The sequence below is a fragment of the Acanthisitta chloris genome, unplaced genomic scaffold (assembly GCF_000695815.1).
Source record: "Acanthisitta chloris isolate BGI_N310 unplaced genomic scaffold, ASM69581v1 scaffold24615, whole genome shotgun sequence".
Classification (NCBI taxonomy): domain Eukaryota; kingdom Metazoa; phylum Chordata; class Aves; order Passeriformes; family Acanthisittidae; genus Acanthisitta; species Acanthisitta chloris.
This window is the reverse complement of record NW_008673643.1, coordinates 58,248-76,250: the sequence shown is the minus strand read 5'-3', so window position 1 is coordinate 76,250 and position 18,003 is coordinate 58,248. Positions and strand designations below refer to the sequence as shown.

The following is an 18,003-nucleotide window of genomic DNA, read 5'->3' as shown; positions in this document are numbered from 1 at the left end:
AAGAAGAAAGAGGGACGATTTTCTGCAATTCCTTCCAGCCTAATATGTTCTTGGGACTTGAGGAAGGAGCAGGTCATCCTTAAAAATTGGAAATATCTGATATTTTTTGAATCAAAGACTGTCAGAGACCACAGGAAAGGCTGCCTGGCTCAAAACAACCAGGTGGGAAAGCAGTGGGGGGAACAGGGCGAGAGAATTATTTCTTGCTGACCCTCCTGAGAATTGCATTATCTCTCCCATGCAGGACCCAGAGTAACCCAAAATTACCTTCCCCTAAACCCACCAAGTGGACCAGGGCATTACAAAGACCTCCTGCATCTCAATAACCTGGAACAAAATGGGTGCAAGATTCCCAAAACACTCAGTTCAGCTTTAAGTGGAAACACTAGGCTGTCAACCAGTCCTTCATTTGCTAATAAAGAGCTAAATTAGAGGTTTAAATCTTTAAACCCCACTAGCTATTTTTATGGTCTTTCACTTTCTTCTTTCTTCTGATACCTCCTTCTGTTTTCAGACTGTCTAAATACCAATACACTATTAGCATTGGCAGTACCAATAAACAAAAAGCAGCCTAATCAAAGAGCAAAGACTACCATGTAACATCCTCCAGTAAATCTGACACTATGACAAGCTGCATGTTAGTACAGCTGGTTTGTCAGGCTACCTTCCAGGAGGGCCAAAACACTGAAATAATCATCTCAAGGAATGCTGAGGACTCCTAATCTTATTAATTAACAAAATACAGTTTAGTTACTTAGATGAAACAATTGGTCTCCTTGGGTATTGCAAAAACTGATTCTCTGAGTATACAAAAGCAAATAGCATCTACCAGACAGATCACTTCTGGTCTCTGTGAAGAAGGAAGTTTTCAGATCTAATAATTAAAAACAAAACAACTCCTCAAAAAACACACCGGAAAAAAAAAAATCACAAAAGTCACTGAAAACTTCCATGTACTGATCTACACTGGAATGACATATTAGAAAGCAAACAAAACAGAGACAACAAAACTCTGATCAAGTGATATTGCCCTTCATGGAGGTGTAGTGCCAAGCATAATGCAAATATCATATATCATGGGACTGATACAAAAAGTCACACGACTGTGGGGACCTAAAAGAAATTGCACTTATGTGGGGAGACAAGTCAGCACAGCTGAAAAAATACTGGCACATTATACCAACACTCCAACACATGCACAGAAAGGAAGTTTCTGGTGCGAGAAAAGATGGTGACAAGGATATTAAAAGTGTTCCTTAAGTGAAACACATCATATTTAGAAAGTATATCATTACAGCAATCTATCATTTGACTTACAAGAGTCATTAATTATCATGTTATGAATAAAAGTCATGATGTGTTTTAAAATTAGACAATATTAAGTTGTGTATGTAACTGAATAATTCATCCAATTATTTCTAAGTCAGTAAGAATGAGCAATCTCTAACACATACAAAACATCTAACCTTTTGTTTTCTCTCTTTGGGTTTCCTCTTCTTTGGTGATGTTGACGGTCCATCTTTCTCTTCAATACCCTTTTTCCTTTCCTTTTTAATTTGCTTCCTTTGTTTTTCAGGTCCTTCTTCATCCTCTGAACTACTTTCTGCTTTCTTTGTTTTAATTTTAGGAATTTTCTTTGGTGGTTGCAAATTGATTCCTGCATCTGCTGTCCAGTCAGAATAATCACTAGAATAGTCACTATGTGTACAGTGTACCAAAGGAAAAAAAGAAAATAAAAGCTAAAAGTTAAAAAACAATTTAGAGTGCACTGGATTACATAATATAACCCAACCCAAGATTACAGTTAACAGTCTAGGTAACTACTCTATTTTAATAGTTAAACCCCTAATGCTTAAAACCCTATATCCCAGCTACAATGTAAATGGTAGCAAACCAAAAGCCCTGACATTGTTCAGTCTTGCAAGAAGTTTAACTTATAGCATCCCTAGTAGTAAATCCATTGCTTACTCAGTCAATTCAACATGATACATGTTGAAGTCAGGATATTGTTTTCAGGACTTCTGGTTTGGAATAGCTCTGAACAAAAAACCCACAGGATGGGTGAAGCCACCTCAATCTTTGCTCCCTAATTTCAACCCAAGGGTAGCACAGCTCAGCCAGCCAGCCAGAGGGAACTGTTACCAGATGCCTCAAGTATGCATGTGCCTGAACAAAATTACCCTCTGGCAAAGACACTTGAAAACAATTCTGCTTTTGGCAAACAAGCACAAAATCTTCCCTAAATTTTAGTTAGCAATATGACTGAAAACTAAATCTTGAAAGCCTTAAGTTCTTGTTCACCTTTTCTTCTGAATCTGCACAAGTTTTAATTACTACTCGTTAACTGTTTACAGAGAAACTTATTTATCAGCGGGAATTTTCTGTGTAAGGTATACTGTCACTTACCTAGAACTGCCATCACTGTGCCATGCTCTTTCATCATCTTCTGATGTTCCACCACTGGCAACAACTACTTCCCCTTCCTAACGAGGAGGGCAGAGGGCATTGGGGAGGAGCAGAGGGGGAGGCAGAGAAAAAAGACATTTTCTTTGGAACTCAATTAAGTCATAATACATGACAATACAACTAAAACTTTTCTAGGCTTTATATGCATTATATACATATGACATTATAAAAGCTATATCTTGTTAAAAAGGCATTTTAGTTTGCAGAAGGACCTTTACTTTAGTGCCCTTACTTAAATGAAAAGAAGCATGAAGGTAACTATGCCTGGACAGACATGAGGCAGAGGAACACCTTTTTAACACAGAATCAGCAAGACCTGAGTGTTTCTCAATTTTAAAAAGCTAGTTTACCATGCCAAAAATAATTTCAAGTGCTTTTAGTGTAGCATTTCCACATCTTTTCAAGATCAAACAGAAACCCAGTTTGAACTTTATGTACTCTTATCAATACTTTCTCTACTGTAGCTACAGAAGCAGAGACTTCTGGAGGTCATATTATCTGACCTCCCTGCTCAAACAGGGTCACCTAGTGTTGGTGACCACACTGCTAGGCCATATGGCCATGCTGATTAGGGTTACAAATATAGGGAAGATTTACCATTCCATACATATACTTGGCAATATGCCCTTACAAATGAGCACTTCTTCCTTTTGTCTATTCCTTTTTAGTATAAAATAAGCACATACAACAGCATGTGAAAACCTGATCCAATATCCTTTTTCAAAGAGGTGAAAGGAAATGCACAGTGAAAAATATAACTTAAGTTTCCACTAGAAATAATGTTTAATCAGCTGAAGCAAGAGCTTAGTGGAGTAGGAATTACAAAATTAAATCTTACATCTGAGGAACTGTGTCCATTTTCCAACTCTTCAGCAGGTCTTGCAGTTTCTTCTACTGCATATCTTGTACGGTAGTTGTGCTGATTTGCTTGTTGCTTTTTTGAGTCACTAGTGTCTAACAGGTTATCATGAGAATGGTTCTGTGAAGACACAAAAGTCAAAATACATTATTTTTTAGTATACATTTTATTAATACACAGCATTTTCTTTATTAATAGTATTCCAGGGAGCAATTTTTGCAGTAGCAAAAAGCAGGAAGTCCAAAACTAAAGAGCTGCTGAAGAAAACACTCCACATGCACAGAGTTTAATATAAGCATGAAGAAGTTCAGTATATTCTGGAAATAATTAAAATTTCATCCCAGACACAATACTGACAAGCTGCTAAGAACTTGTAACAGCTCAGAATTACACTAAAAATGGCCATCAGAGGACAGGGAACTCTTACAAAAACAGTGCCAGAGATTAAGAAAGCAGAACTAGAGCAAAACACAGAAAGGCACTAACATTATCAGAGCCTTCTAGTAGAGCACATTGCTTGTACCTAGTCCTCTTGGATTTTTTTCCTTTTGTAGGAAAAATTATATCTTTTCTGTCATGTATGAGGAAAGTCAGTTCATGAAGTTACATTTTCTTGTTGGGGAAAATAAGCCCCACTTTTTACAGTGAAAGCTGTACCAAAACTTGGCTAACCGAAGTACCTAATATTTGGCTTTCCTTAGCCATGTTTCTCATTAAAATGCAGAACTCTAGCTACTGGAGTTTTTCTCCTACCCTCCTTGTTAGAAGATACACACCTTCTGCAAGCGTGACAACAACAGTTCAGTGGGGTAGGCCAGCACAGCACTCTGTACAATTGCATTCCTTCGAAGCACACAGGACCAACACAAACTCCTCTGTGCTCTATTCAGCGAACACAGTACTCACTGTGCTTCTGTTGTTCTGTCTAGCTGGGGAAGCTACCACTGACAGCACAGCTCCCAGAGACACTTGGAATGGGACTGCTCAGCAATCAGCATTTAACATTGCCCAAGACTTTTGAGACCTGGGGCACTCCTCCTTCTGGATTCAAACTGGCAGCACATACCAGACCTCTTCAAGCTGCCCTGACCTGACCCAAAACAGCTCTGAGGCAGCCCTAAGCCCAGTGCCTGAGCCCATCACAGCCTTCTGGGGCTGCTCCCTTCTTCTCAAGCTCTCAAGATTCATTGCTGAAGCAGAGAGGCCACAAAAGACAGCATTATAGTAACTTGTTTCTGATACTGAATTGTGACTTTTCCATAAAGCCCATCTGGCTTTTAGCATCATGAAACACAGCATGAGGAAGAAGCATGGACAACAGAATGGAATCATTCAAGCCCAATGAAACAATTTAGCCAAGTACCCTTTACAATAATGAAGATGCATTTTGCAGGAGCTACATTACAGCTTGACTGCAATGTTCATGTCTTCTCTCAAACCCAAAGTGCTAAAAATTTACCTCCCCATTTCTCTTCAGAGGTGAGGTTTCTCAAATGGTTATTCTATACATAGCTTTTCCCTACTTAAATAGAACTACAGATTCTTGGAAAACTGAAGCACTTGGCTGAACTGAAGCACTCTTTGGTTTTAGAAGAGTTCTTTTCTTTTGGCTGTTCAAAGCCTGAGGGGGAAAAAAACCCACTCCTGCCCCCAACCTGCCCCAATCATTCCTTCATGGAAAGAAGTAATATCACTGTATAAATACTGGGTTATAATGATGCTAAAGGGTAACAAACTCCTTTGGGAAGATGCAGTGTCAAAACAAGAACAGAGGAAAAACAGGAAAAAAAACAAACCATAAGTAACAGAATGACAGAATGACTGAAGCTGGAGAGGATCTCTAGTTGTGACCTTGTCCAGTTCCACTGCTCAAGAAGGGAGGAGAAAAGAGGCTTTAAGGTATACAACTGCCACATCTTGCAAAAAAAAAAAAAAAAAAAGTATCTTAACATCACTGCTATTCAACACAGCTCTGCAAAATCTGATGAGAAGCTGCAGGTCAGGCAGAATTTTATTTCTTTGGGGGAGGAGTGAGGTCAAATGTGAAGGTTTGACTATACAGTATTAGAATTTTGTTTGACAAAAATGGAATCTATCACCAGCATGTTCAACAATGACAGAGGAAACACAGCTGATTCCCCCCCAGTACATATCCTAAAGAGGAGCTCAAAATTGGACTCTCAACACTAACAGTAGGCTGAGAAATAAAGTGAAGATAACCTATGATTTGAGCTTCAATCATCACTTTCTTTCTCAATACATTTTGGTGAACATATATGCTGACAAGTACCTTGTATCTTATCCAAGGCTCCAGTCAATATCAGTGCACATCTATAGACACCCTAGAATTTATAGCTGCTGTCAGAACAGCTTTTCTGCAAAATAAAAATGATGGCATTTCCTGTGTTTTCAGAGGGATACTGGACACTGCTGGGGCTCTTGGCAACACCACTTGTGAAAGAGGCAGTGGAAACCCAGTGGGATCATGACAACGCAGACCACTGCATTCTGCTGTCCTTGTGATCCTGACAGCACCAGGAAGCACAGCTTTGCTGCAGTTCCATAGAGGGCTGGAACAATTTTGGGAAGCTTTGGCTGTAGCAATTTCATCGTATTTCTTAACCAGCAGTATCTAATTTTTTATCTGAAAATGGTTCCTCCTTCCTTAAGACGACAGGCACTAACCTGTATTAGAATGCTTCATAGGGACAAGGCACAAGTGTACGTCCAGTGTCAGAACCCCAACACTAAATAGTTCACAGTAGTCCTTGTCCTGACATTTTCCCTTTGGCTAAAGAACATTCTTTCATATTCTCATCTGAATCAGTGCTCGTAATTACTTAGTTTTCACTCCTACCACATCACATGTACATAAGCAATTAGGAAGAGCTGTTCCAAAAGCAGTGAAGATAACACACACTAAGCACTTAGTCTCTGGAGTTTTAGATTATTTTTGTCTTAACATCTTGCTGATTTAACTAGAAACAGGGTTTAAATAACATATAAGTAGAAAAACTACTATTTCTGAAGAACACAGCTAAGTCACCTTCAGCAAAACAGAGCACACATTTTCCTCCCTGGGTTCAGTTAGTTCACAATACAGTTATCTGCACCTGTCACAACACAGGCCTATGCCTAATTTTGTCCATGCATAACAATCTCCCATCTTAATCCCTTTAAATTTTGGCTTAGAAGTTCCACTTAACGATACTTAGAAATATTTCCATTTTTGTCTCACTTTACTAGGGCACACATCACATCAACCCTCTAGTGTACACAAATTTCACACTCTTAAATATTCATCAAAATGCTCTAATCCCAGTGGTTTAATAAACTAATACTCTAACTACTTGGACTGGGAACATTTACCTAAGCCTGTTATTCATCTCACTTCCCATCTGCACCTGAAAACAAATAATTTGAAATACAGTTCAACTTTGAAAATGCAAAAATGCCATTCTATCCTCTTTCATTAATGTTTTGGGGTTTAAGCATTTTTCTGTTTGGTTTTTAGTGTTTTTGTTTAATAATAATCCTCACCAATGACTTTGAAAGTCAAAAGAGTTCTTCATTCAGCATGCAGGTCAGTGATACTAAATGCTCTTTACTAAATACTATTCAGGTCAATATATTGAAGCTTTTAGGTTCTCCAGCACAACTCCATTAGTCCCTCAAGCAATCACATACAAACACTTCTCAGTATGACCTGTGTCAAAAAGAAATGTAAGCTTTCTAACTCTAAAATAGCAGAATGCTTATGTGACTTCCATCTAAATTGCAGACATTGTTAAAGAAGAAAGGCTGAGTTATAATTCTGTACTACTTTTAACACACCCTACAATGACCCTGGACTAAAAAAATCAGTAATAGGACTTTGGAATCTCCTCCAAATGTAATTACAGCTGCTCTGTGATCCTCCTTATTGACCTACACTTTAGCTTCTAATCTGAAATGCTACCATTTGTTCTCACTTCCCTTTTCATTTTAAGTTCTGTGTTTTTGACTTCTTTCAGTTAGAAAGAAACAGGAAACATATTTTTTCAGTATTATATAAATAGAAATTATAAACTGCAAAAGTTGATAAAAAATTAGTATTTGCTACTGTTATGAATGCAACTGAATTTGCATGTGAGGACAAATGTTTTAATACAAGCCTTGTTTAGTCTGTTCCCAGAGCAGCTGAGAGTTCTGCAGAATGAGGTTCTTTCTAGAATTCTTGGTGCAGTAATTCTTAGGTCCAGAGATTACTAGAAGATAATGTTTTACCCTTTATTTTGTTGTAGGTGTTCCCTATCTCCTTGAGACCATAAATTCTCTCATTAAACCTCTGAGAATTCACTCTGCAATACAAAAGGACTGCAGTCCTGCAACAGTACTGTAATATAAATTACATGGTACCAGTAGCAAAACCTACTGATGTTCTCAAGGAAAGAGAAATTTACATCATACTTTGCAGTTCCATCTTCAGCCTAACACAGCTTGCATTTAAAATCAGTCACAGCAACAGAAGAGCCACTATAATGAACCTACTAATTTCTGTTTAAAACAGACCTAAAAATACCACACTACAGATTTTGGATTGCAGTCAGTCTTGTTCTCTTCCCAGGTGCTGACTTGATTTTATTATGGACACTACAGACAGCAATTCCAATTCACTGTTCCTACTGTTCAGACACTGCTGAGCAGAAGTGTTGCTCATACTATAAGCAACAACAATCATCACTAAAATCTGAGCAGTTTATTTAATTGGGAGACTGAATCACTTGAGATCAAACACCTTTTTCTGCTTGCAAAATTGCTTATTTAAAGCCCATGTGATATCTACTCATTTCTGAATCCCACTGAGATTTTTCTCAAGAGATTTGAATTAGTCTACTTCTCAGCAATCCAAGTCCTCCAAAAAGACACATATTTAATGTAGAATCAACTATGGAAGAATATGAGCTTTTTGTCCCAAGATGACATAAAAAAAGTATCCACTAGGGTTTAAGAAGGTTTTATTTAAATGTTCTCCAAGTGTTACTGAATTCAGCAGTAATTTATATGCAGAAAATTCTCTGACATACTCAACAAAAAGACCAGGACTGTTTTCAACGTATTTCCTCAGAACAAAGGTGGAAAGTGATTAAAGGATTTACCAAGTTATCTCTCCACCACATTCTAAGCATCCAGAATTCAGATCACAGACCCTCCAGGGGTAAATATATGAAAATTAAGAAAGGTATTCCTAAAGTAGCAGTCGTTCTGAAGGATTTTAAGGGCATAAATATTTGCAATGAAAATAGGGGGCTCAAAGGATCCAGTACTACTTTTACAGTTTGGAGACTAAAAAAAATAATCTCTCTGCAATAAGACTTTCAAAACATTTGCATTAAGTTTCTTCCTTTCAAAGATATAATAAAAGTAATTACTTAAACCAAAATGTTGGACCAGGAGCGTACTCCGTAAATTTTTGTGTCCTAGTTATATGTTAGGAAAACAGTAACCCAATGAAAAATCTAAGGGTAAGTTGGAAGCAATTCACATTATCAGGAGGATCTTCTGACTAGGCTGTAGCTAAAGAGAAGTGGAAAAAAAAATAGAAACCCTTGAGCAGTGCAATTGTTTAATTAAACTAAAAGAGTCTAAAATTCAGCACCAAATAATATCCCCTCAAGACAAGAAATAACTTGGCTAAGATCTGAATTTTTGAGGTCCATTTCCTATTATGCCCAAGAGAAAAATAAGAGCTACAGAGATTTCTGATGTACTGGTATTTCATTAATGAGCCCTGCTATGTGGCATAGAGCTTCTTCCCTCTCTGTACAAAAACTGGAGATACACTGAAAAAAATTATTTGTTCACTTTATCTTCAGCAAACACACAATGTTGGTGACTGCAGCATTGAAATTAGGCATCAGTACGTTTAAGACAGCAATGTACTCAAATTTTAATACAAGAAAGAAATTCAAGGAAAAAATAATGAATTTAATAAAGATATTGAAAATTATTATGGGGAAGTTCATGGGTGGGGAAGTGTTCCCATCACTTCTTTGGACATCTTTGCTTTGCTGGGTATGAAAAAACTAGCAAAGTTGAATACTCAAATTTCATATCAAGTATAAACTTGCCCATCTCAAATTTACTCTTTGCATGTATACAAAATTCGTTCAGCATTAAAATCCCAAAAATACAGTATCACTACAAAGCATCTGAAATTTACTTATTTACTGGTTGCTTTCAACCTCAGTCCCTTCCTTCCCAAGAAAGCAAATAATAAACAGCTCAGGCATTAGGTGTGGTACTCTATGATAAAGTCAAGAGCTGCACTTCGCATACTTGTTCTTTAGATTTCATTTCTTCATGTTTCCACCTTATACCCTCTAAGCAATTTTCATTTTTCCATGGACAACTTGCAAGCATTCTTAAGGGCATGTATTTTACCAAGCTTTTGATTAAAGGTAAAAAGTCTCACCTATATTAAGTGTACCACAAAACCCAAAGCATGGCTTCTCTTTACAGTTGCTGAAAAGTTACTTTATTACAAAACCATAGTTGGTTATTTAGCCAGAACAGCAGATAAGCATGTGCAATGCATAGATAAAAATGATTTCTAACAAACAAGACATAAATTTATTTTTGCATACATAGAATATATATCCCTCAATATTTTTACACTCAAAAGGACAAATTTTTTTTGCAATTTATATGAAAAACAAATAGAAAAAATTATATGAAAAATGACAATTTCATTTTTATCAGAACTTTTTCCCTTCTCCTTCATTTATCAAGTTTTCCTCTTTTCTGAAAAATGTACTTAAGTTCCAGCAAGGAGCATGATTTAGAAATATCCCCTACAAACCCACTATATGATTATTAAGGTACCATGAGAGAAAATATCCAGCTCTGTATTTGGAGATGTAATTATTGTGTTAAGGTTAAGAACTGTGACTAGAGCTTTAACAGAACCTTTTCCCAGAAGAGTATGTCAAACAGGAGACAGCAGCAGCAGGATGTATTGATTAATAGTGACAGACTCCCTACAGCAAATCGTGTCTCTAACACCAGATTTGCAGGGCTTCTCCCCCTTCCCAGGGAGTTCTGAAAGCAATCCCTGTTGTTTATTCAGATCACAGTGAAACATCAGTACAGACCTGCTTCCTTATTCTGGGGAGGGAAACAAACAGCTATACCCCTGGTTTAAAACTGTAATGTAAATTTATGTGGCCTAACACACAGAGTCAAATTTTATGCTTCTTTCCATGATAAAGGACAGGTGACTACTTACCTTAGTGAAAGTAGGTATTTTGCTTTCTCTTGGAATGTGACTCATTACATGTTTTCTTTTCTCTTCTGATCGATACACCCTTATTTCTTCTTCTCCCTTTGCTGTTCTCCATTCTTCCTGCCTACTGAAAAGAGAAAACTGAGATGTTAACTTTAAAGGTAATTACTACAACTGAGAGGACTTATTCCAAATCAAGGAATAAACACTCAATATTTAGAACATCCTTTGAATAGTGGTTCTCTTTACAGTTAGAATTATGGCTTCAAAATTAGCTTTTCTGAGCAAAGATTTTTATCTTCTTTTATTATACTAGAGAAGTTTCTGTTTGACTGCAGCAGTAAGTCCAGAGGAGGCCACGAAATTGATAAGAGGACTGGAGCATCTCCCCTATGAGGACAGGCTGAGGAAGTTGGGGCTGTTCAGCCTGGAGAAGAGAAGACTGTGTGGAGACCTCAGAGCAACTTTTCAATATCTGAAGGGCCTACAAGGAGCTGGAGAGGGACTCTGTGTTAGGAACTGCAGTGACAGGACAAGGGGTAATGGGTTCAAGCGGAAAGAGAAGTTTAGGCTAGATATTAGGATAAAGTTTTTTCCTGTGAGGGTGGTGAGACACTGGCCCAGGTTGCCCAGGGACGTGGTGGCTGCCCTGACCCTGGTGCTGTTCAAGGCCAGGCAGCCTGATCTAGTGAGGAGATGTCCCTGCCCATGGCAGGAGGGTTGGGACTGGATGATCTGTAAGGTCCATTCCAACCCTTAAATTCTGTGATTCTATAATTACTGATTTAAGTATTCATCACAAGAGTTAATTACTGAACAAAATAAAGTTCCAGTTTGAAAACCAAAATTCACCTCAGGCACCTAAAGGATTAGGTCAGTGTTCTAGCTGTGAAATACCGTGTGATGACAGGAATAAAAGGAGTTAACACATGTAATCTTATGCTACAAATCAGAAGACAATGAGGCAAATAGATTCCATTGTCTATACAAGTTCAATTACCGTGCCATTCGTTAAATGGCCAGTTTTTATTCCCAATCCTTCTATAATACAAAGAGTTTTCAAGTGATATGCAAACAAGTCATTTCAAATATTTGATATTTCAGATATTTGAGATGACAAAATAAATAAATACCACACAAATAATCCTGTGACAATGTGAATTCCAACACTATTTAACTTAATGAAGTTCACCAAACTAAAATTCACTGCAGCCTTGGCCTACACTTACCTGGCCACACCAGAAGATAGTTCAGGCACCACAACCCTGCGACTCCAAGCCACCAGGTCCCTCTCAGTGGCTATTTCACTTCTTGGTGCATTGCTGTGCATCTGACGCACACCTTCGATCTGTCCACTGCGTCTCAATCCTATATTTGGTGGTGAATGTACTTCTGAGGTAGAACTTACAGACCCTAAAAAGTCAAAAAAGCAATAGTTGTACTTGATCTGAAATTCTTAGGTAAGTATATAAAAAGAAAAATTCAAAATTAAAGGGGAAAAAAAAATAACTTCACCTGATTTATTAGTTCAAAAGAAATGGTATTAACTGAATTAACTATTTCAGCAGTTTCTACAGTCACCACAACACAGACACAAACAGCTACTGGGCTGTAGTACTCTTTAAAACCTCACATTGAAAAGGAGCAGATGTATCAACAATCTCAAGTGAAGCAAATGTTTGTTCTTCTTTAAAAATGCTTTTGAAAGCATTTATGCAAAGCTAACTATTGCTACTGCCCCCTAGATCTGTATTGTAAAGCAGTGAGCTATCTCACTAAATCACTGTGCTCCTTAAACACTCTTCCACCTTCAAAGGAAAAAAAATGAAGCTCCTTAAACACTCTTCCACCTTCAAAGAAAAAAAAAATGAAACCACAACACTGGAAAATATTATGAATCAAGCTGTAGACTTTACAGTAAAAAAACCGCAATGGTCTCCCTCCTGTATCCTCATGAGGGAAGTCAGATTTCAAACAAGTAGATGGCCAATTCCAGATGAAACAGTTGGGCAGTTACTTCCAAGGGAATGCAGCTGCTGCAATTTCCCGAGTGAGCAGACAATAACAAAGACAGATTTGTAATGCTAAGAATCCCAACATTTTGCAGGAAGGTAAAAAATTATGGGAAAGCTGTATTATTTTCTTTTCCCAACATTTTGCAGGAAGGTAAAAAACGATGAGAAAGCTGTATTATTTTCTTCGGCTCCACATCCCCTTTCCAGTAGCTCAACAAAACGCACAAACCATACACAGTAATGCGATTTATGTTTTTCAAACATCCCCTTTCCAGTAGCTCAACAAAATGCACAAACCATACACAGTAATGTGATTTATGTTTTCCAGCCCTCAGCCACAACACCCATCACCCAGTCATCTACCTCTGCTGATGCGGCTGGTACTACTGGTTCCTGCCTCCACAGAACGTCTCTGGTCCTGCTCCTGCTTGAACCTTTGAATCATGCTATCCAACGGACTCACTTCTTGGTTTGCTTGCTGACTAAGAACTTGATTCAATCCTGTGAAGTAAAACATACAGGACAACAACAGACAAATGTTAATTTGAAGAACTGAATGCTACAAGCAGCATACCTAAACAAAATGAGTGTTGAAGTGACATTATGTCTTCACAACTAAGAGCAAGTGGTTTATTTTTAATTGAAAGAATAAAGGCATTTTAGCTCTGAAACTTACAAGTGCAGTGAATCATCGCATGTGTAAGTATGGGCTAATGCTTACTTTGTAACAAGACTTTTTTTAACAGACAAATAGTGAGCATCGTATTTTCTGGAGCAGGATCAAGATGATCACATGTCACTCCTAATACAGATTTAAATTTGATCAAGTGCCAGCGAGTCACAGAAGCTTAATACAACTGTTTGTTCAAATACATGCTTAGCCTGCCTCAAATGCAGCATAAAACACTTTATAAACTTCAATGAAAGAACTACATCAAGAAGGTCTAACTGAATTAGAAAATAATTATCTACACTGTAGAAAACCAAGCAGTAAAAGATGCTTGATTGAGCTCCACATAGGCATAATGACCACACAGGTTAAGTAATGTTAGTTTTCTTTGGTATGTAAAACAGCCAAGAAACCTCCTTTTGGGTAGGTATCTTGAATAGCGGACAGGAAACAGTTCTCACTGAAGTGGTTACAAGGTCATTACTAGTACTGTTTCTGTGGAACAAGCAAAATACACAGCATGTTAAGCATAACACAAAACCTGTTTTCATACTCACAATGGTCACAAAAAAAGGATTAGAGAGATATGGATAAAAAAGCAAGGACTACAGTACTGATTTGAAAAGGAAGTCAAACACTTCCATACAGAACAGTGAGATGGTGGAGTGATGGGAAGCTCTGGTCAAGAAAAGCAGAACTTGCACAACTTTGGTTTTTTTTTTTTGATCTATTATTCTAACTTTGTAATGAAGGATGACAAAGTTCAAAGAAAAAACCTACAGAAATTATTTTTGCATCCTGAGTCCAAGGAAATATCACAGTATAAACTGCACTTTGCAGGATCAAAGACAAGATATTACAGTAATTGTGCTATGACATGAAGAGCTGTGATTATGTGGCTGCACAGAAGCAGCCATCTCTTAACAGTATGCAGAAAAACTCGAACATTTAAGATAGTGTTCTCAGGCTTTCAAGGTGATTGAAGTCAACTTCCCCAAAGCAGAACCTTGGAATCATGGAATGAGCCCTGGTGTAACCACAACTGGATGTTTTCTGACTCATGCAGATTAATTTGCTGATCTCGTGAGCAGACACACTGTCTGCTGAAAATAATGACTGCCAATAACTCACATATGGTCTTTAAGGAAACTGCTACCTAAACAAAATGAATGTTTTTATGTGAGACTATGCCTTCACAAATAACAGCAAGTGGTTTATATTTAAATGAAAAAATAAAGACACTTGTATATACTTGATTTTTTCAAAAGATCTGGTTTAAAGAAGCTTCATGTACATCTAAGCTGTAAGTCAAGCATGACTATCTGAACTCCCCCTACTCTTACAAGCCCCTACAGGAAACTTGACAAGAAATAAATGGTCACTGCTCTGATGGAGATCCATTAAGTCCTACAACGAAGCTTCAGAAAGAAAAGGAGCTTTCTTAGTGGAAGGGAAAATATAAAATACATAAACACAGTTTAGCTGTGTGTAAGACTGCATATATTGATGCTAAAATGTGAAGAGGTAGAAAAATGTCTTGTGTCTCTCCATAATCTCTGTCAGGCTGGTTGATGGCTTCCTGCTGTTAAGCAAAATGCTATGGACATCATCTTCCTATAGGCATTCATGTGTCATGCAGACACACCATTAAATTTAATTTTGTTGGATCTGTGTGCAAAGTCTGACTTGTTTCAAGGTATTATATAGGAGAATGTGCCCAGGACATTTTCAAATCTGGAGAATTTCAGAATGTGGTGGATCCACACTGTGACTGTAACAAAGAAGTAAAATCACGTTCGTCCTTAGAAATCAAATTTGGCTTCAAAGCCACTAGCTAAAAGGTTTAGAGAGAAAACATAGCATAGATTCACCATAAATTATTTTTCCCTTCTTACAGTTGTTTCTCAAATAGCATTTCTTCTGGTAATATTGGAGGAAATATGGAAATCCTCCTTCCAATTTTTTGAGTATTCAGTGGTTTATAATCCTGAGGTCTACAAATAAGGATAAAGAGATCTTTTGGGAAAAACACTGTCAGTTAAACCTTCCTGGAACATCTGACACACCACAGGCTTAAGCATCCTGTACATATAAACCACTATTTACAGCCACACTGAGTTTTCACATATTTTCAAGAATATCCAAATACTTAACAAAGTTTGTCCTGAAAACATTTAAAGCTACTTTCACCAGCCACTGTTTGCTCATTGATACTAATATCAAACTAGTGACATGCAACAATTAGGCACTGTTTTTCCCATCCCCACCCATGTGAAACACATTTAGGCAGTTTCCAACAGGCAGCCTGGGTCCAATACTTGCATGTTCCTCCTGTGTTGTGTGCATGGAGAATAACATTTTCAAGGAACTTCCTAGACCACCAAAGCTTAAGCTGAATGAATGTTTTTATCTAAAAAGGGAGAGAATTTTGCTTGTTTCAGGTATCCTCTCATTTTTCTCTTCCTGTAGGTGTTATCTCTTCCAACTGACCTGTGGAAGATTGGTCTATTTCTTACGTTGTCTAAAGTAGGAAATCTTATCCCAAAGACAGAACTCAAAGTTCTCTCAGCATCATACATTGTTCCAGTAACAAAATGAGCTCCAAGGTAACTAGTGTTGTAGCATCAACTAGTGCTGACTTGACAATGACAATACTGTAACTGAAATTGTCACAAGCAATCAGTGCCAAGGACATCACAATTCTTCCACACTATGTGAACTACTGTGCCCAGAAACGAAGTAAAAGGACAAAGGGATAGAACACCTGGAGGTAGCTAGACAGACTACTGTATAGTGAAGTGAAATTTTTCATACCTGAAGATGTCACTCCCATCTGAGGAATAAGCTGTTCCTCCCTGCAGTTCTCACGACCAGGAACTAGTCTTTGATACCTTGCAGGATGAGGGTTGCCATCCACATCAACCAAAAATGGGGGAGGCATAAGGTGTGGAGCCTGTTGTGTCTGTTCATCCAGGACAAAGTTGTTGGCATCACGGATAAGGGGCCGATAATCACTATGAAAGAACATCTGATCTGCTATCTGTAAACAAAGTCATTTTGTAATTTTTTTAAGAACCTATTAAAAAAACATACAGAAGATAACTGCCAAAAGTATTTTTAACAATGTTACTCATGGTCACTTTTGTAAAAACAAGGCTATAAGCTGAGCTGTTTATCTCAGTTTGAAGGGGAAAATTTAATGACTCCATTATTATTTTGTGTCCCAGTACTCCTTTTCTGTATTACAGTGCAAGGAGAATAATTCACGTTTGAGGGGAGGAAGCATTTAAAGAACAGGGGAATGGGCTAATATTTAACTACTTGAAGGCATCTAACTGAACCCAGCATGGATGTATTTGTTTAAAAATTCTCTTCTACACTCTGAATAAATGAATATATATTCTGATAATAAAAAATTGTCTCACAGACTTATGAGCTGTGATGCAGGAAGAAGAATAGGAAAAATATTTATCACATCAGGGCATTGCCAACTATTTTAACACCAGCCAAACATATACTATTATAAGTTCCAGATATCTCAAAAAGTTTCAGTGGATAAAATAAAGCTGAGATCAAATTGAATTTTTCAGGCTCAAAGTTTTCTTTTTCATTTGAGTCCACCAACTCATAATTTATTCTAGATGACTTTCCACAGACCCTCAAGACTAAGTAATTATTTTGTCCAAAGAATATGTAAAGATGTTAATGCTCCATCCCTTGCTGGCTCATGTATCCCAGCATTGTGTAATCAGAAAGATACTGAACTGCAAGGAGAAAAGAAAAAGTGAACAGAAGAGAAGCTAACATGTGTTAGTGTAGTCACATCCCAACACTACCTACTGGCAAGTAAACCCCTTGGCAGCTCACATCCTCAGTTTAACTTTGAACAAGTGAAAATGAAATCATAAAATCATTATGCACACAAATTAGATTTCCCGTGCAGTATAAGAATGATTAAATGACTGACTCAGTGCACAGAGATCTCAAAACAATCTTGTCTTCTGTGCATGGACAGAGGAATGCCTAAATTGCCATAGAACATACTCTGGTTTCTCAAGACTATGCTCTATCATGACCAATCTATAACACAGACTCCAGTAACCTGTCACATGGAAATCAGTAAGGCAGATGGTACAGCACCAACTCAGAGTCTGGTCTCTGAGGGACAAAGGTCTCCTGTAGTGGATGCAAAAAGGCCAGGAAAGCAAGATGACGACAGACATTTGTCAATTCTAACATCAGAAGGTGCCCACATGCATCCACATGAGGCAGATGGGAAAAACTTTTTAAAATAATAAATCATAGGAATCACGGGATCTGGACCCCACAAAGAAATCCCAGAAAAATAGGAACAAGAAGAAATAAGAAAGATACACAGAAATATGCAATAGAAAAGAATTCACTCCAGGGATTCTAAAGGCTGCCCTTACAAAATGCATATAGACAAGGTGATATCCCACTGCAGTAAGTAGCCCTGACTGGATGAAATCCCGTTTCCAGATTTTCTGTTAACAGAGGCTGAATGAGGAAGACACAAGTGCTTTCATGTGTCTGACTGACAGAATCAAGGCCTGCTTAACACCTTTGTTCATCCATCTCACAACAGCTCAATATGATAGAGACAAGGGTCCTCTAGGAGGACTAACAATATTTCCTAAAATCGTAATAATAGGCTATGCAGTACTTACATGTAGTATAACTTTTCCTATGAAGTACTTCCCACACTGAG

General features: G+C 37.6%; 1 protein-coding gene across 1 annotated transcript in view; it reads right to left on the bottom strand.

Annotated features, from left to right (window-relative positions):
* The window catches only part of PHIP (pleckstrin homology domain interacting protein), a 105,537-nt gene that overhangs the window by 29,341 nt on the left and 58,193 nt on the right, over positions 1 to 18,003 (bottom strand). Inside the window, exons 14-20 of the mRNA XM_009075035.1 lie at positions 16,089 to 16,314; positions 12,968 to 13,105; positions 11,819 to 12,002; positions 10,593 to 10,716; positions 3,305 to 3,445; positions 2,407 to 2,483; positions 1,467 to 1,698 (exon numbers count right to left, since the gene is read on the bottom strand). Of these exons, the coding sequence (XP_009073283.1) occupies positions 1,467 to 1,698; positions 2,407 to 2,483; positions 3,305 to 3,445; positions 10,593 to 10,716; positions 11,819 to 12,002; positions 12,968 to 13,105; positions 16,089 to 16,314 (1,122 nt within the window). The remainder of the gene's footprint in view (positions 1 to 1,466; positions 1,699 to 2,406; positions 2,484 to 3,304; positions 3,446 to 10,592; positions 10,717 to 11,818; positions 12,003 to 12,967; positions 13,106 to 16,088; positions 16,315 to 18,003) is intronic.